General features: G+C 34.0%; 1 protein-coding gene across 5 annotated transcripts in view; it reads left to right on the forward strand.

The window, feature by feature from the left end:
- GRIA4 (glutamate ionotropic receptor AMPA type subunit 4) overlaps nt 1–21147 on the forward strand; it is a 516976-nt gene that overhangs the window by 464193 nt on the left and 31636 nt on the right. For all 5 annotated transcript variants that reach the window (XM_074216584.1, XM_074216582.1, XM_074216585.1 and 2 more), the window contains one exon: nt 436–683. In XM_074216584.1, the coding sequence (XP_074072685.1) occupies nt 436–683 (248 nt within the window). The remainder of the gene's footprint in view (nt 1–435; nt 684–21147) is intronic.

A 21147-nucleotide genomic window follows, 5' to 3' on the forward strand; every position in this document is an offset into this window, starting at 1 on the left:
TCATGTTCAACTTTTCATGATCCCATTTGGGTTTCTTGGCAAAAATACTAGAGTAATAAGCCATTTTCTTCTCTTGCCCATTGTACAGATGAGGAAACTGAGGCAAATGGCACTAAGGGACTTGCCCAGGGTCACCCAACTAGCAAGTGTCTGAGGACAGATTTGAACTCATGCAGTTGAGTCTTCCTGACTTCAAACATGGTACTATATCTACTGTACCGCCTAGCACAATATCATCTCACAATCATTTCCATTAATGGATCCTATTTTTAAATAGTTCTAATTTTAAACTAGAATTGGAGAAAAGTGATATTATTTAGCAAACTGGAGTTAGGGAGAGACAACTGAAGAACAATGCGAAAATAAATTTTAATCACTAGACCAGTGTTAATATTTTGTCCTTTCAACTTAAAATTTTGTTTTGATTTCCTCCAGAGATCGAAAATAGCTGTCTACGAAAAGATGTGGACCTACATGAAGTCAGCTGAGCCTTCAGTGTTCACTAGGACTACAGCTGAGGGAGTAGCACGTGTCCGCAAGTCCAAGGGAAAATTTGCCTTCCTCCTGGAGTCTACTATGAATGAATACATTGAACAGCGAAAGCCGTGTGACACCATGAAAGTTGGAGGAAATCTGGATTCGAAAGGCTATGGAGTAGCAACGCCTAAGGGTTCCTCATTAAGGTGGGTGGAATAGTATAACAATATAACATGTGTTGTTATAGTATTCCACCTTCCCTGATGTCCCTGATAGAATTCTTTTGTTTTGTGTGTGAACATGGTATGTTATTTTTTTTCTTTTCTTCCATTTCATATTTTTGGTCAACAAACAGGTAACTGTTTTTAACATTGGAATAACTAACTTTAGAATTGATGTAGACCTTTCAAGGCCATATAAAAATCAATCTGGTTTTACACTGGCTGTTTCTAGTTGGTCTAAAACTCAGGTAAAGTCTAATTTTATATTTCATGTATAGGCACAAAATTTAGTACTATCATTGTTATAGTAACAATTTTAAAATAGTTGGTTTAATGATCCTTTGCAGCTAGCTTCTGATTCAGAAGTTGCTTGTTCAAGCACTGAAACCTCTCTTACTAATTAACCAGTGTTTTATTTCTATATTTTGTTACATTTGTGGCATCTTCTTGTTTTAGATTTACCTGAAGTTGGTTCAGAGAGTATATATTATACATATATATATGTGTGTGTGTGTGTGTATATATGTGTATATGTATGTATGCATTCATGTATATGCATTCATGAGAGTAGGTGAATTCTCAGTAGTTGGAAAGAGAGTAGGCTCTGATTCCATAGATCTTACTCTATTCACACTCCCACAGATTTTAACAGGAGTTTGGTATAAGTAAGATCAATAGAATCCAGCCTAAAGATTATTCCCAAATAACCTCAAAATATTTAGGTTTGATCTCAAAGATGTGACGTATAAGTCCGGCTTTGATGCATAATGAACTCCAATTTAAAGTAAAAATTTCATTTTTAAGTAAATTTATTATAATCTGTTCTTTCTATCTTTCCATCTTGGACATTGAAATTCACATCATGATACAGAAGGCAGATTTCCTCATCTTCTCTAAGCACTGATAGTGGCTGAGGAGTTGTGGAGATCATCACCCTTGCATCAGATTTAAGACAAAAACAAACCTAGAGATCAGCCTAATCCAACAATCCGTCTCTTTCTGAGTCTTTGTACTTCATTTGCCAGTATTTCATGAATCTAAAAGATTCAATTTAAGCAGAAACTAAGAAAAAGTCAATATTTTTAAAATCAAAAGTTAAAAAAATAAAATAGTCACTAGTCAGAAAATAGAATAATGTCATCGTGCCATTGCCTAATCTCAAAGGAAAACACCATTAGAATTATATCATCTTTTTCAATGACCATTAATATATTGGATGGGAAGAATATTATTATTAGAAAGGACTTTATGCTATTAGAAAATTTTTCATTGCTATTTTGTTTCCAGAGTTAATTCATATCCTGTAGGGAATAAACAGAAACTTTCTCCAATGCAGATCCGCAACTTCCCTGTATCTTGTAAACTGAGAGAGTTGCCAGGAGCAATGAGAGGTAAAGTGACTGATTCGTGGTTATACAACTAGAATGTTACAGAAGCAGGACTTGGATACAGGTCTTTCTTACTCTAGGTCTGTCTCTACTGCTTCCTCTCACTGCTAGAAATAAATTCATTAGTTGATAACTTTAAAATATTTACATTATATAAAAAGATGCTGCTAGTAGAGCATGGTATAACACACTAAAAAAGAAGGGAAAAGAACAAAACCACCAGTTGTGAGGAAATAAGAAGACATGTGGGCATAACTTTTGGCTACTCCTTAGCTCTGACTTAATTTTTGAGAAATGACATTATAACTAGAAGTGTGCCAGAACATAAATTATCACAGAATTCAACCCAAATGGAAGGAACCATCAATATTTCAACCATTCAGAAAACTCTATAGATATAGTAAGTATGATTTTCTCTAAAAGAGCAATCCTAATTTCTTTTGTAGTGCATGGAACCAGCTCTGTATTAAAAGGATAGTTACAAAAATCAAAGGGTAAAGAAGGGAGGAAGGAAGGAAGGAAGGAAGGAAGGAAGGAAGGAAGGAAGGAAGGAAGGAAGGAAGGAAGGAAGGAAGGAAGGAAAGGAGGGAGGGGATAAAGATAATCAATATGTTGATGGTTAAATTTTCCATGTATAGAATGCTTTACAATATAGAAAGCACTTTTGTGTGTGTGTGTGTGTGTGTGTGTGTGTGTGTGTGTGTGTGTGTGTGTGTGTATTATCTCATTGGTATATGGATCAACTTTTTTTTAAATGAATATTAGTTGCCTTATTTTTTTCTGTTTCTACTGATGAAAATCAAAATCCATGGATTGAATTTGGCTCTCAGATGCAGTTGCGCCTGACTTCCATTAATGACAACCAAATTTTGTCTTAAATGTACCACTTTGTCAAATCCCACACTACAGGGATTGTTTCTGGGAGAAGCTGAAGAGCTTCTTCTGTGTGAAGCTGTATAATAATGAGCCAGTGGGTTCCCTCTCTTTCCTGTCCTTCTTTTGGACTTGTTAATGAGGTAATTGTTAGGCACGACTTCCTGGTGGCAGAATTTGTTTATGTACTTTGTTTTATACACACACCACAATTTCCTGAGCAAGCTGGCCTTTGCATACCAAAACTTTAGTCATCTCATCATGCCTCTTAGAATCTCATAAAGGCTTTAGAGACCAAGTAGCTTTCACCTGCTCCCCGTTGTTCATAGGGCGTGAATTCAGATTCTGTTGAGAGTCTACTTTAATTAGAAAGACAAAATAATAATCTCAGGGCAAGATAAATATCATATTGTACATAATTGGTAAAGCTTTAAGATACTGAGGCGAGCTACTCAAGGTTCCTGGTGGCAAGCTCCTAGAGGGTCATCCTGCAGCTAGGATGTCAGAATGAATTGGAACCATTCTTCCCTTACTAGTCCAACTGAGACCAAGCCTGTTGCCCTGTGGTGCCAAGCTTTTTAACTAGAGCTTTGTTTGCCTAGTATCATTCATTTTTTAGTGAACTCTGTTAGTTTTTCCATTGTCTAAGGGTCCAAGTGTTAGACATGCCTTTAGAAATCCAAACAAAGATTGCTTTCTCAGAAACCCTACTGCTTTGAATCATTGAGTAGCAAAATGACTCCCTCCACTTCCTCCTCCATCCCTCAAACCCAAAGAGTGTTCTTTCTATCTATGTAGCCTTATCCAGAAGGCAAAAAGAAATGACTGACAAGTAGCAACCTGCTTCTAATATTCTGTGAGGTGTTAAAAATCTCTAAACTTCTCTGTTAGTGGAAAAATGAAGCAGAATAAATGTCACACAGAGGGGAAGGATGAGAATACAGAATAAAAGTAAAAAGTCAATCCCTGAGCCTTTTTGGGGTAGAATTTTATTTTTCAAATAGTCAAGAGTTTTCACATATATATTAAATCAATAGTGCTAAAAAGAAGTATAGTTGTCAGTAATGACTATTCTCTACCTTTATGGTTTAGACAAGTAAAGATAGCATCTATGCAATTCAATGTAAATATGTACATTGTGCTAGCATATGAAAGTATTAAAGACACTGAGTAATTCCTACTAATTTGCATCTTTACCAGTTTTGCAAGAGACCAACAGGCAATGTTGGGCAGGTAAAGGTAATAAAATCATAAAATTAGAACCAGCACATGAAGTGCTGTAGTTCAATACCTTTAAATGAAGAAACAAATTCAAAGAAGTTGAAGGACTTACTATAGATCACACAAGTGGAAATTGGCAGAATAAGAGTTTGAACTCAGGTTCTCTAAATCCAAATTCAATATTATTTCAAATGCATTTCAAGCAATCATTAAGCATTTTCTGTTCCAAAAAATTGTGTTTGGTTCTAAGAATATAAAGAAAAAGCAAAAATAATTTCTTCCCTAAAGTATTTTACATTCTAGTGGAAGAAAGAATACAATATGTCTGGAGACATTTAAGATAGATGTAGAATAAATGGAATGTAACCTTAGAGTAAAAACTGGAATCATTAGGAAAAGTTTTCTGAAGATTTGAAGAAAACTAGCTGTTGCAGAGGTGTAAGGGAGGAAGGTGAGAGTTCCAGGTGCAGGGAGGAGTCGGCTCAAAGGCAAAGAAACAGGAGGAGGAGCATCATGTATGAGAAGCAGGGAACAATCTGTTTAGTACATGAAGAGAGTAATGACGGGATTTGGATGGTGACAAGAAAGAAGCAGATTGCCAGGTATGTTGAAGTTATTAAAGTTATCATTTGTGAAAACTAAGTCTGTAAAGAAGGAAAGCCTAGAAGAATGTGTACACTGAAACTGTAAATGTCAGAAGGTTGAGATAAACTGTGAGAGAGAAAGGCCAGAAGCAGCAAGATTTTTCCCCAAAGATTATCTCCTACAGAAAACACATAAGCCTTCTATCCTTTACCTCAGGGGGAGGAGGTTTGAAGGGAGGAAATCAGACTTTTTTTTAAACTGTATTGAGAAACTGTCTTGACTTTAGAATTTCTCATGAGTTTACTTTATGTGGAAGCAATCCTGGCTTCTCTGAAACAGTAACCTCAACTCCTTTTTTTAATATGACTGATGAACCAAAACCAACTAATTACTCGGATGATAAGTAATAATAGTATGCAGCATTATTTAAAACTCTGTTTTAAGGTTTTTTAAAACTGTCAGTAAAAAAGCAAGTTGCTTACATAGCAGATAAAGGAAATAAGAAAAAAAGGAAAAGAATCTAATTCTAATTAAATACCATTTAAGAAATGGGGCAATCTCTTATAAACAACAGTAGATAATATATTGAGTAAGAATTGTTCAATTTTTATTCTCATGATTGTTATTAGCTACTACATCAAAATATCTCTCATAAGGAAATTCACAGTATTCTGAAGTCTGTATTTAACACCAAGCAATAAAAGGTTCATATTTGGGAATTTTCCCTGGTCCAGGGGAAATTTCCAAACTTGACTCACAACCAACCACTCACTCTTAATCTCTTGTATTTGAGGCCAAGTGCATTATTCCAGCTGTCAGATGCATCATCCATCGTCTACTCCAAAAATGATGGATTATCATTCAAACTTAGACTCCCTTCTCTGAAAGATATTTGTGTGCCAGAGCTGAAAACAAGATGTATTTACTACCACAAAGAATTAATGTTTCAAAAGAAATCAGTGTGCTCAGGGATCTTTTATCAGTGTCTGGGATATGAAAAGAATGAGACACAGTTGCACCAACTTGGTAACATGCCAACCCGACCATGCCCAGCTGCAAGGTAGCTGAGGCCATGGCAATGGAGAGTGTCAGTAAAAAACTAGGGACAACATGTGCCTTTCACAGAGCAAGTACTCAGAGTATTTGGAAGGTGGGGAAGGAGAATTGGAAATAATTATTTGAATTACCCTTTCTTGGCAATTTCCAATTTTATACAAATTTATATTTTCAGATTATCATTCATATAGTAACCCCTGAGGGGCAAACAATATTTCCTTCAGTTTGTGAAGTAGTTCAGAAAAATATACATACTATATGTGTTACGTAGAATTATTTATCATGCCACTTTTGCTTGTGACAATTATTAGAAATTCAGAATTGTTCTGCTGGGAAGTACTCTAGGCAGATTTGAAGAAAGAGTTGTCAGTTTTTAATAATAAAATTATAGTTAATGTTGAAATATATTCTGCCATATAATCAACTATGAAACTTCACTTATATGTAAGATAAGTTGAGTCATACATTTGTGGTCAAGTGAGTTATAGAACCGTTAGTTTCAAATATATCATCCTCTTAACTTTTTTTCCTGTTGAGAGATTAAGTAGATTTAAGAAGTTTTAAAATATTTCTTTAAAAACTTATTGGGAAGAAGTTCTTTGCAGTACAGAAGAAAAGAAAAATATTTCTTTATGAGTTCTTTGCATCTGCCTATTGTCATGCCAATAAATGGCCACAGAGACCTTAATTGTCATATATTCACACTGTGCTTTGGGATGTAATCTGTCAGATTTAGGTTCAAAACAACACTTTCAGAAATTCAGTGTCACCCAGCTGCAAGAAAAACCATTAGCCGTGAAATGTTTCCAGGGTTTGGTATAAACAATGTGAATTCTATTTAGGGCATAGTACATTATATTTTAAAACTGAGAAGCCACTTGACAAATTGTATGAATATCCTGTCTGTCATGGGGGGAGGGGAGAGGGGAATCAGGGAATTACATTTTGGAATCAATATAAATTTATCCATGGGTTTCCGAGTTCTTAGTCCTAGAAGCAGCATAAGAATTTCCACTGCTATTCCACTTACCTAGGTTTTGTATTTAGTCTCAGATTTTTCTTTTGTTCTCAGTTTATATCTATGATTCCAATGTAGGAATGCCTATTCTAAGCTAAGGTATTTCAATACCTCCTCTAGAAACTTATACTTTTAGTTGCTAGTATACTGAGATGTTAAACAACTTCACCCTTGTCAGACTTTGATTATGGATCAGAAGCCAGATAAATTTACTTTTTTCTGCACTAAAGTATACATATTCACCATACTATCTCTCAGGGCTCAGAAACAACTGAAGAAAGGTTAAAATTACACAGGCCTCCATTACACACATATATATATGTATATACATATATATATACATATATATGTATTTATATATGTGTGTATTTCTATGTATATAAAAATATATTTCTATAATTCTAGGTTTATTTATTCATTATTCATTGCTGTGAAGAGTTCATCTCCTCAAGCTTCACACCTTGGTAGATAGTTTCATAAATCACTATTATTTTCCCCTCTAAAAAAAAAATTGCCACCCTGTATCCATTCTTCTGGGGATGAGTATTTTTTTGACTCAAGAACTGAAAATGAAAGGCACACAGTCTGCCAACTATCCATACTCAAAGCCTTCCCATTTTACAAGGACCTTCCAAAGTTGATCTTCATTGTCTGATGTAGTCTTCAAAAATAGAATTCACACACAACCCCCACCCCACACACACACACACCCCAGACATATCCCCATATCCCAGCATCTCCCCATGCTGAGGCATCCTTTTATATAACCTAAGGGGGGGGGGTGCTCATTTGTAAAAATCCTAAGCTATTCGGGGGGGGGGGGGGTAGCCATTACTCTCTGCTAAGAAAGAGGTGCTAATGGTTTAATGATCACTCAACTAATATTGATTTATCCCTGACTTTGAAAACTCCAGTCTGCAGTCACAATTTATTCAATATATAATATGCATTTACTAGTTGCAACCTATCAGAGACCCTTGAGTATAGTAAGTACTTCTTTTTTTGGTGACACAATCAGGATTAAGTTACATGCCCAGGGTCATACAGCTAGCGAGTGTCAAGTGTCTGAAGCTGAATTTGAACTCATGTCCTCCTGAGTTCAGGTTCAGTGTTCTATCTACTGAACCACCTAGCTGCCCTTAGTAAGCACTTTTAAATAGCCTTATTGATTGCATACACATTGGGGCTACAAAGTTGTTTTTAATCATTCCTTTCCCACTTCACCCCATAATAAATAGGATAAGATCAGAGATGTAGAAGAAGATGGGACATTAGAAGTCATTTAGTCTAATTCCATCACCCCCTACTGCCCCATTTTGCAAATGAAAAATTTGAGACACAGAGTTTCTGAGGTTGGATTTTTAGACATCTCTTTGAACCCATATCCAAATCCTATGTTCTATCCCCTATGTCACAATATATTTTACTCTATAGTGGAACATAAACTATAGGAAAGCAGAAATTCTAATTTCTATATTTGTGCCTAGCACTGAAAAATGTTTGTTCATTGATTAAACCCAGCTCCTGACCTTGCTGAGCATATAATCTAACAGTGAAGGGAGAAAGTCAGATACATTCTTAAAGGCAGAAAAAAGATCCAAAAAAATATATTTTAAGAAAATCTAAGAATGCAATTTCTTTCAGCTAGAGGGAAACAAGGAAAAGATTTCATGGAGAAGTTAAATTCAAGTTGCAATATTTTGCAGAGCAATATTACAGCTGCATTATGCAGGAATTCAGCTGCAAAGATTTTTTAAATTCATTATTTGACATTTACATAGTAACTCACACCATCATTTATTTTATCATCCTCCAAAATAACACTGTGGGTGATCAGAGAAGCATAACCAAATGAAATTCCACAAAGAAGCAAAGTAAATAATCCAAGGTTTCATAATGATTAAGTGACAGGTCTCAACTAAAATTCACATCTGCTATGCTTCAGCCCCATCACCTGTCAACACTTTGATAAAACATGCCAGTATTTAGTCCCTTTACAAATTGTTCATGCCATCACTTAAATAACCTATTCCACAAAAGAATTTTAAATGAGGATAGTGAGAAATAGACCTTTAGAGTCAGATGTATCCTTCAAAATCATCCAGTATTCTCATTTTATAGCTTAGGAATCTAAGGACACTAAAATAAAAGGGAATTGTCTTAGATCAGAGCTATTGAGTAGAGCTACTAGTCCAAGTGCTTGTACCTTTAACCAATTGCTTTGTCTCCTTCCATAATGGCATGGAGTCTCAATTCACTTAGAAGTTCTTGAAAAGTTCAGCAACCTAGGTAGATAGGTCAGGCAGGATAACGGTTATATGCCAAACTGTAATTTCCTTGGTGTAGGGAATTTTCTGTACCAATATAGTTTAATGCCTAATCTGCAATTTATCAAGAGTTTACTGAAGAAGAGATACTGGGAGGTGCTCCCAGGATTCACATAGCCAATAAATGTCGATACCAGCACTCTTTACCTTTTATGACCATCAGAACTTGGAAACTCTTGTTGAAATCAGACAGCAGCCTTATCAATTCATCAAAATTGTTTATTTATTAAATTAGAAAGTGTAAGATGATAGAGAAATCACAAATATCTGACACTATAAGGCCAGGACATCAAAATTTCTCTCCAGATGTGTTTCCCTCTGTCCTCTGATTCTGGCCATCAATGCAAGAGGGCTAGGATTCTACCTTCAAGTCTTAATAAAATAGAAAGATCTAAACCCAGGCCAGAGGAACATGATAGACATACCCTTCCATCTCAGTTGAAGACAACATCACTAGGGCCTTTAGCAAGGTATGGTATCAGTCATTGAGTCATGTCAAAGTAACATCTCATGGCCACAGTTCTGTCTTGAATCCTTCAATCTTCTACTTCTGGATTATCATAGGCTATATCTGAATTATTGCCTGCATACAAAACCTAAATAAAACCTAATATGCTTGAGAATGATAGCAATCTTTATATCTAAGAATCAAGACAAGAGGTTATAAGGATTTCATACACTACTCATAAATTTCATAATTATTAGGAAACAAAATAAATTTCAGGGAACTTCTTTTAATAGGACCATGGTGTAAGGGTTGAATTAAATCACTCTACCCCATTCAGTGCTAGTATATTTATCAGAGGAGAACATATCTCAGTTGTTCACTAAGTGTGAACAAAGTCTAGCACCTCCTTAAGTGGAAGAGGATTTTTTCTTTTTTAAATTAACCAAGAAAATTTGGTCATGCTCTATGTAACCTATATAAAACTAGGGAGTTAAGTTGACAGAAGAGTCAAGCAAGTGGAAAGGTGTAAAAATCTTGCTAAAACTATGAGGGAATTTATTTTGGAAGAAACACAACTATTGACCTTAGTTCTGCTCTTCTTTTCTGCCCTCTCCCATCTCTTGACCAGAGGAAAACCTTATGAACTTAGAGGTTGAGATGAGTTTTGATTTCCTATCTTCTCATCATGCTAGAAACATTCACAGATCAGCTTATCAGGAACCAAGGATAAGCCCAATGGAATGAGAAAAATATAAGGATAAGCAGAAGGAATGGCATCATTTCTTAGGGGAACATCTTTAAGGACATCAGCAAAAAGAGCTATGAATTACCATTTTGCCACATATCCCCTCTAAACTTGAGTTCACTTTCCTCTATGTCTCTATGTATTGATGGAACAAAGTGTCACAGAACAGGAGAAAGGGAAAGAAAATGTTTTAAGGGAAAGTAATTGTCATTGTTCTTTTAGAAATAAAGTATATTGTCTACTTATCATTTTAATATATCAACAAGAGCTCCCTCTATTGATAAAATAATTATTATTGTTGATAAAAAAAATCATAGTTACATTTATTTATCACTTTAAATTTTACAAAATGCTTTCTTACAGCAATTCCTACATAGTATTTAGTGGAAGCATTATTATTAATATACACATGTAGGGACTGAAACTCAGAAAAGTTTAAATGACTTGTCCAAGGTAATTCCCCTATTAAGTTTTAGAACCAGGACAAGCTCCAGGGTCTTCTGATTTTGATACCAGTACACTTTCAATGCACCGTGAGGCACTTCTGTTTTCATTCTATATAATAAACCTATTTAACATTAATTACAACAGATTTCACTTATAAAGCATTTGTTATTTACTTGTGCTTCCAGAGAAGCAAAATAATTTCACATGATCATACAAATAGCATGTACAATAAAGGCAGGATTCAAATCCAAATTCACTAGACCTAAATTAGAAGTATACCTGCCTAACCATTATATTTCATGCCACCCTCATTTATTTTATAAATCATGGTTTTAGGTAAAAACTTTCCCCATTTATTTAATTTCAACTAAATTGAAAGAATTGTAATAAGATTTTGTTGTTGTTTTTACTGACAATTTTAAAATATATTCTACTGCACATAAGCAACAAAGTGGATAGAGTTCTGGGTCCGGACTCAATACTCATCTTCCTTAGTCAATTCTGGTTTGAGACACTGACTAGCTATATGACCCTGGAAAAGTCACTTAGATGTGTCCTCATCTGATAAATATACTAGAACTGAATGGAGTAGAATCATTTAATTCAATCTGTATACTCCTATTAAAATAGTTTCCATGAAATTTCTTTAGTTTTCCAGTAATCCTGATATTCATGAGTAGTGGATAGTAACCTGAATATTAGTAATGTTTGTCCTTCTGTCTGAAAGAAGACCATGACATTAAGGAGATGATGCCAGACCAAGTACATGAATTGGATTTGAATGAAGGGGTGCTGTGCTAAGTCACCAGCCTCACTTTCTCCTCCAGAGTTATCTGGGACCAGTGATCAGATATGAATCAGGATGACTGGAGATGACCTCGGATGTGAGGTAAACAGGGTTAAGTGACTTGCCCAAGGTCATACAGCTAGTAATTGTCTGAGGTTGGATTTGAACTCCTATCCTCCTAACTCCAAGGTCAGTGTGCCATCCACTGTGCCATCTATCTGCCCTGATGATAACCTGATAACCTCAGGTTAAGTGACATTTGCCTCAATTCTTTATGTGCAAAATGAGCAGGATAAGGAAATAGCAAACCACTAGAATATCTTTGCCAAGAAAATACCAAATGGAGTCACAAAGAATCAGACATGACTGAAATGACTAAACAGTGGGTGGGTAGGGAGTTAGCCTCAAAGTCCAGAAAAATCTATGTTCAAGTGGAATCTTTGATATGTACTGACTGTGTGACCTTGGGCACAGTTTCTTAACCTGTCACCTGATAGCCATGACCATACATTGTAAAGAAGTAGCAGCTCGCTGGTGAAGGAGCTAAAGCATTGAACCTGTAGAAAGAAAAACCTAATTCATATCTTGTTTCAAACAAGGCAAGTATGTGACTGTACAAGTCAACTAACCTCTTTCAGTTGCATTTTCCTTATCTATAAAATAGAGATAATAATTGCAACAACTCAAAGGTTTGTTGACCTCCTTTAAAGGGTTTTTGTGAGAATCAAAGGAGATCAAACATGTAAAGGGCTTTGAAAACATTAAAGTCCTATGTCAGTGTTACCTATAATATCACTATATTATAAAAGATGCCTACCTGCATTGATAAAGGAAGAACTCTTTTATCAACAAAGCTATAGATCCCTATGTTGTTCCATTATTCCAGTCCTGTCCAACTGTCTGTTAGCCTATTTGGGATTTTCTTGACAGAGATACTGAAATTTTTTTCTTTCCTTCTCCAGTTCACTTTACAAATGAGGAAACGGAGGCAAACAGGGTTAAGAGTCTTGCCCAGGGTAACACAGGCTAGTAAGTATTTGAGGCTGGAATTGAACTTAGATCTTCCTGACTCTAGACTCAACACTCAATCTTAATTCTATCTCACAGACATTGAAGGTCAGCTTCTCATTATTCTATAATTTCAATTCGAATGGAACCAGTGTAGGACTCACACTTAAGAAAAGAGTATCAGAGTGGGTTGATAGTCACTTAACTGAATTAGAAAATAATAATTTGGTTGAGTTTGCTGCATTTCTTGCCAAATTAGCCAAAATTAATAAAACTCAATCTAACTATTGTTCCATTTCTTTTGCATGTTTTTCCTCAAAACAATTCTAGCACCTTTTTCTTTCAAAGTATGGTACCATGCTCCAAAAGTACCTTTGAAGGAGTTAAATTATAGTGTATCATATGCATTAATTAATATTTAAATAGAAAGTCATTGCATAAATCCAAAAAATATTCATTACTAATACTTTTACTAAAAAGATATAGATGGATTGCCTCAAACACACATATCACTTTAAATTTTACAAAATGCTTTCTTACAGTAGCCAGATTTCTAGGAAACAATAAATTATTTCTATCTATTTACTACTAGGAGAAATAAACATTTATCTTCTTAAAATCATAAAACTTTACCTAATAATTTAATTTTAAATGTATAACTTTCTACATTGTCAAAGATTCTGGATCTTTTCTGGAAACCATTATTTCCTGAGATAGGTATAAAGTCTAATCACATTACAAAATGATTTCCAATTGTGCTACTTTAATATTAAAGGAACAATTCTAAACTATAAAGAAAATATTTCTATATTGTATCAATAATCTTGATAAATTAATATACATTATTCTTCTTGTAAAAAAGGCCCAACGACACAGCATGTTTTGAGAAACAATAATAAATAATAATAAAATCATTAAAGTAATACAGCTCACAATAGTTCACACCAAAACAAAATATAAATTTGTGGCACTCAATATGTTAATATACTGAAAGACAAGAAAATGCATAATCAGTTTAGTAATAAGATTAGTTTTAAATGACTGAAATTTTGTAAAGTACTAGTTTCAGTTTTTTGATTATATTGGGACTGCAGATATGGGAGGTTAAACAGAAAAACTTGGAAATTGCTCAAGGCAATCACTAAATTAAGATCTTAATTAGGAAAATTATTTTATTATGTATGGGAACAATGGGTGAAAGATACAGAGAAATGAATTTATACTTGATACAAGGAAGAATTTTCCTAATAATTAGTGCTATCCCAGAATGGATTGGATGGACTTTCTCAGCAAGTCTGATTCACTGGAGTTCTTCAAGAGCAGACAGGATAACCAATAATCAGGAATATTGGAAAGCAGATTTCCGTTCAGGTATGGATGGGGCCAGATGACCGCTGGAATTCCTTTCAGCAAATGAAATTCTGCAAGTCTCTTATAAAGTTAGGTCATGTGAAACTTAGTTATTATCTTGACTAATGTAAAGTGCTATCTAGAGAACAAAAATAGTCAAAGTAGCTGACTTGTGCCAAATGAAAAAAAATCCGTGGAGTCAACAATAAAATTCTTAGGGTGTTGAAGCATTGATTCAGAAGGTATCTGTAGTTAGGAAATCTCTACCAGAGGCATCAAAAATAATATCAAGGGCAGCTAGGTGGCATAATGAATAGAGCATGGGCCCTGGAGTCAAGAGGACCTGAGTTCAAATCCAGCCTCAGACACTTACTAATTCCCTAGCTCTTATAAACACCCATCAAGGGTATCCATCCTTTGTAGGGATCTGATAACACTGAATTCTTCTCTGCTACAAGTAAAGAAACAACTTCTTCCCAACTAGAAAGCTCCCACCTGGTCCACTTCTATGCCAAGTCCAAAGACTACAAATTACAAAGAACAATATCAATTAAAAAAACTCCATAGGAATTAGGACATCCCTAATAACAGTCAAAATCTAGACTGAGTGTCAGGATCTCAGAGAACAACAGGGGAAAGTAAACAAACTATTCTCCAGTAGTACCCATCACTGAGTCCCAACTTAATAGCAGGAAGCCTTCCTTCAAACATAGCATTAATCAGAAAGCAGTTCACAGAAAACAAATCACTTTCTCACATGGGGATAAGGAACCAAGAAAAAAGTTATTAACCAGTCAAAAAATGTTATTTTAGCCAATCTCTATATTACATGTGCAAAACAGTAGTCAGTTCCAAATGAGTTCCTGGTTCCATGGAGGAAACAATATATAAATAACTGTACCAACAAGTCACAAAAATACTCAATAGGGAAGGATGAGAATTAATGGATTTTAGAAAAACTTTCCTGTAAAAGATAGGTCTTTATCTGAAGCCTATAGAGAAAGCCAGGAAGCAAAGATAAGGAGAGATAGAATCCAAATGTGAAGCCAGAGAGAAGAGAATATCTAGAAGTTGATTGACAATGTCAAAGTCTACAGAGGGATCAAGAAAGATGGAGATTGAGAAAAGGTCATGAGATTGTCAATAAGATCACCAATAACTTTAAAGAGGGTATTTCTAGTTGTATGAAGAGGTCAAAAGCTAGACTGAAAGAATTAAGAAGAGAGTTAGTGAAAGGGAGTAAAGGAACTTATTATAAAGGAGTTCATACAAAAAAGGGACCCATATTGTATGAAACAAGTGAGAATATTTTTTAAGGATAAAGTAGACATGGACATTTGTGTAGTCATTAGATAAGCAGCTAGTAGAAAGGAATAAATTGAAAATGTTAGTTTGGATGATAGAGGGGGACAATCTTCGAGAGAAGATAGGATGGAACCCATTCCATCACTTGTACATGTAGGATGTTTCTCTTGGCAAGAACTATCCCTCTATGTGAGATAATGTGAAGGAGGAGGTAGTGACAGAAAGCATCTGAGTGAAGTGAGATGAAAAGGAGTGGAGAAAAAGGAATGCTTAACAACTGGAATCATTTTTTTAGTAAAATATGAAGCAATGTTCTCAACAAAAGGGCAGAGGTAGGGGAACCGTGGGAAGCTTTAGGAGGATGAAAAAGCATGAAACAGTTGCTGTGGTGAATAGGATAGTGAGTTGATTAAGGAAATGTAAAAGGAACTGTACCTTGCAAGGTGCACTTGAGGTTATATAACGTAAAATTGTGCTAGAACTAGTCAGCATGGTTTTGTGATTTTCTCCAACTTTGTTCAGCAATGTACAGGAGTGAAAACAGCAGATGGTGGGAATGAGCCAAGGTTGAGACTTGGCAAGGATCAAAAGGGGAAAATCATAAATAAAACCTGGAATTCCAGAGTTCCTCTTAGAAAGTATTTTGTAAACTATACTCGAAAGTAATTCTACTTTAGAAAGACTTTTCCAATTAAAGCAGAAAAGAAATAGGTAAAAGTAAAGTTGTATTGCATTATAATGTAAGACAAGGAGGCAATTTGATTTTGGTGGGGATGGATTTAATCCATTAATGTCTTGTTTAAGAAGAGGGTAACATGCATGAACAATTAGAACATTACTCATCGTTATTATTTTGTGACCTAAGGACAAAGAAGAGTGATATTCTGAGCCCAAGTCAAATATAGAATACTCCAAAGGTGACCTATGCTCAATTAAAGGCATAAGAGACTATAACTAGGAGAGAGAGAGAGAGAGAGAGAGAGAGAGAGAGAGAGAGAGAGAGATCTGGGCCTAGAATTAGGAAAATCTGAGTTAGAATTTAGCTTCAAAGTCCTATTTATTAAATGTAATCCTGGGTAAATCACTACACCTTTTCTGTTTAATTTTAGTCAGTTATAAAATGGAAATAATAACAAAATCTATCTCCAAAGATTGTTGCATTTGTAAAGCAAATTGTAAAAAATTGCATTTGTAAAGCATATATATATATATATATATATACATATATATATTAGTCATTATTATCAAGAAATGAATGCTCAGAAAAGGCAATATATTATGGTGAGAACAAAAGAAAAGAGATGGACATTTGGTATTTTTGAAATATGTGGGAAGAGGATGGAAGGGATCTTCTGTGGCAGATTTTTTTAGTAAGACCTAGAGAAGAATTGTACAAACAGAAAAGAAATTGTTGCGTTGGAATCAGTGATATTGGAGAGAACATCCACATTGCTTATTTCAGCATCCCTTGAAATACAACTAACATACTACATATATGAGAGTGAGCAATGACAGAGGTATCCAGTTCAAGTACCACTTTGGTAACCAAAACATCTTAAGAGCTTTAGAAGAAACCTTCTTCAACACTCAGAACAGTGAGGCAGAATAGAAAATAATCCTATATGAATAATTCTTAGCTATGAAGAACATGGATAAGAACTAGAATCACACACACACAAAATAAAACAAGGCATGAACAGGTTGCCATCTTCAGTGTTGCAGGGGATAAGGGAATATCCACATTGATGAGTTCAGTTCTTCAGCGAAGCATTTAAATAATTACAGCTGTTATGCTAAATGCAAGTCTGAGGAGAAAATAACTGAACAGATTGAATGCTTCTCTGGTACTCACATAATGTTATAAGACATGGAGAGTTAGCATAGTGGAGGATGTTCTTCAGAGGATCTGTGAGAAAACGTAAATAAGAATAACACAATAAGAAAGCTAAGAAAGGTTTCAACTTACCATTTAGTGGGGAAATGTATACATATCGATGTGATCATGGAATCACTGAAGTATCCATGCAGCTGATAAAAGTGAGATCTACTTTTCTCTTACCGATAGTAATATTACATCTTAATATGTGAGAGTGAAGAGTGTCTAGTGAAATACAACAGAAATGGTGAAGGATCTTGAGATCATGTCATTTAAAGTTCAGTTGAGGGAACTGGGCATTTTTAGCCTCCAGAAGAGAAAATTCACAAGACAAATGCTTTCAAATATTTGAATGATTATTATGTAGAATAGTATCTTGACTCATTTCTATTTAATCCCAAAGAACAGAACTAAGGAAAACAGGTGAAAGTTACAAAAGGATATACTGTATACATCATGAGAAAATTCTTAATTAGGGTCATTCCAAGATGTAATGAACTTTCTTAAGAGGTCTTAGATTCCCCCTTTCTTGTAGGTCTTCAAGCAGAGGCTGGATAACAACTTGATAGGTATGTTATATTATTTAATGGTGTGATTCCTTTCATATTTTGGTTGGATAAGATGGTACTTGAGTCCATTCCAACTTTCAAATTATTCTGGATGTTTCCAAGTTTTCAATACATACCATTATTAATGATGATGATGATGATGATGATGATGATGATGATGATGCTTTTACCTTTGAATACTTCACAAATAGTAATTTACAGTTTTCAAAGCACCATTCACAAGCATTGCTTCATTTAATTTAAATTTTAAAAACTCATGAGATTGACAAAATTAGTATTATTTCTATTTTTTCAGATGAGGAAATTGAAAAACAAATAAACTGTGATTTACCTAAGTAATAAAAGACAGCATAACAGAATTGAGATTTAGATCCATGCCTCTAGTCTCCTACTCACAGAACTGAATTTCAAAGTTGGAGGAGAATTCAGTTTAGTCCAACACATCCCCTCTATTATCCAAATTTCCCCCTCCAAATTCTTCTGCTTGAAGAATTCAAAGAGAAAAATCCTCTCTGCAAATATATCTAAGAACTGACTTACCTAAGCATCCCATTCTACTTTTTTGGATAGATCTAATAATTTGAAAGTTTTTCATGGCATCAATCCTAAATCAACTTCTTCCAATATGCACACATTATTTCTGCTCTTGCTAAACAATATAAGTCTAATCCTTTCTGCATATGACAATCATACTTCAAAATAAAATTTTGAATTATGCTTCTACATTCTAGTCTGACCTTTTCCAGGCTAAGCATTCCATATTCTTTGAATAGTTCTTCATAGGACATGGATTCAAAGTTCTTTCTCATCCTGCTTGCCTTCTCAGAAACACATTTCATTCAGTCAATTTCCATATTGATCTGTGGCACTCAAAACTGAACACTATCTGGGAGAAGAGGTATGATGAGGGCAAAGTACAATAGTATTACTTTCCACTTTCTAGATATTAATGCAATGTGAGATTGCCTTAATTTTTGTTTGTTTGTTTGTTTTGGACTGCCTCATCATTCTACTGAAAATATTGAATTTGTTGTCCATTAAAACCCTTAAATACTTTCCAGAACAATTTATTTTATTCATGTCTATCCCACATTGAACTTGGGAATTTGACTTTTTTGTCCCCAAGTTCTAAAGTTTATATAGAATTTTGTTAGTATTTCATTGTATTTGATTCATCCCAATGCTCTAATTTATCAAAATTCTTTTGAATTCTGTCTGTCTTCCAGTGGGTTAACTATCCTTTCCCCAGTTTTGTGTAATCTGGAAATTTGATGCCTTTATCTAAGTCATTGATGAAAATGTTAAATAACACAGACTAAGCAAAGATTCCTGGGGTAACAAAATAGAGAAGTCCTGATACATTGACATTGAAAAATAAAGAACTACTCTTTTAATTTGTTCATCCTGATGATCTTAAGAAAATTAATATGCAACAAAAATATTTGAAAACATGCAAAGATCTAAATTTTTACTGGAAATTTGCTACTTGGTTTCTGAGAATGCTATATTTTGAGCAAAGGAGATAAACTTTGTGACTACCTATAATGTGACTACCTATAATGACTGAGAAACTGTAGAATGTAGCACAGCATTAGAAATCAGGGGTGCCATGTTGCCATGTCCTCTACTATTTACAAAAAGGTCAATATAGTTGTTTCCTGTAAAATTATGGTACTTAGTGTGTTTTGAAGAAAACTATTTAAAAAAAATCTCCAAAGGAATGTTTGAGGCTTTCTATTTAAATCAGTATTTTTCAACTAGAAAGCTGGGGAGACAATGGTGTAGCTGATAGAAAACTGACTTTAAAGACAGGAAGATCTGATTTCAAATCACCCTTTTACCCTAGAGTGTGCTATTTGACTTTAAGCAAATCACAACTATGAAAGTTTTGGTTCTGCATTGATAGAAGGTGTTTCTACAACCAAGAATTCCATATATTTATAAAATCATAGCTCTTGTCCCTCTCCCTCCTCCTTGAGGAAAACATTTCTTCCTAATTGTTGACAGACCTGGAGACAAGAGTCCCTTTGAAGATTATTCAAAATTATTTAATGACATCAGGGAAAAATTAATTTTGTTCTTCATACTCTAAAAAAAGAGAAATCAGAAAAAAACTCTACTTTCATGAGAAAAACAATTGATTTCCTTGTTTTCAGAGCAAATGCATTGTAGGAGCTGGAGAGAATGGCAATTGATCCATATAGGGTGGCATTCTCCAGGTTTTCAGAATTAAATTCTTCACAGGAAAGCTTTTGTTTGTTTGCTTTTTAAGCACAGTAATGACCTGATAACCTCTATGTTATTTTACTTTAGAAGAATTTAATTTCTTTTCCATTTTTCCCTTCCTCACAAGCAGCAATCAATTTATGTCCTGAAGCATAAAGTCTACTTAGCAACTGTCATTTTTATTCAGTTCAAACAAATATAGCTACAGCTTTCTTTATTCATAGATTGCTTAGTCTTTTCTGAATAATGGCATCTCCCTTTAAAAAAGTTACATCAAGTGAATTCCATACTTAAATTATATAACATAAAACAATACTTGATGTCTCTATTTAAAGTTCAACATTTTATAACTTCAGAAAATATTTTGTAGGAGGATAAATTGATTTCTACATTATTTTAAAATTTTTTTGAATTGATAATATGCTATTGGAGACATTGTCATTTCTAATAATTTGTAAAGGATGGAAAAGAAGCTAATTTTTTAAGAATGATTATTTGTATAACTGTATATGTATAAATATATTATATGAACATCAGCTGAAGATAATATTCTATTCAATAGTTATGGCTATATTCAGAATGACAACTTCTTAATAATAAGATACATATTTTCAAATATTCATTAACAGTTATAAAAAGTTTTCTAAGTTCCTACATATTCTTTTTATGTAGCTTAATAAATATATAAATTATACATAAATATCTATGAATATGTGAATGCATATACATAGATATATACAAATATATAATATATGGAGGAAGGGTTTTGACCAGATTGTTGATCATATAATTTTTTAAAACAACTATAATTTAATAGGATTCATCTATTTAAAAAACATAATAATAGAAACATAAAATAATATTTGTAGGCTAGAAATCCATAATATATTTTTCTTAAATTTAATCATGATTGTAACTATAGATTATTAAATTCTTTATTCTTATTTTTTCTTAGATATATGATGATTAATGTGTGCTGAAAGATAAAAGCACATCCATTCTCATCTGATATTGATTTATTCAATAAAATATTTTATCAAGTCACCCAAAGCTAAATAATAATAGTACATGATCATGTACGGGATCAGGAAGATTCTTGGTCACCACTTTTATGTCTCACAAAACTCAACCCAGTTGTCCTATATTTAAGCTTTAATGGAAGCTTAATTCTCAACCCTAGGATTATGCCAAAGGGGAATACATGAAACTGACACTCATTA

This window comes from Macrotis lagotis, chromosome 1, assembly GCF_037893015.1.
Source record: "Macrotis lagotis isolate mMagLag1 chromosome 1, bilby.v1.9.chrom.fasta, whole genome shotgun sequence".
In the NCBI taxonomy this organism is placed as follows: Eukaryota; Metazoa; Chordata; class Mammalia; order Peramelemorphia; family Peramelidae; genus Macrotis; species Macrotis lagotis.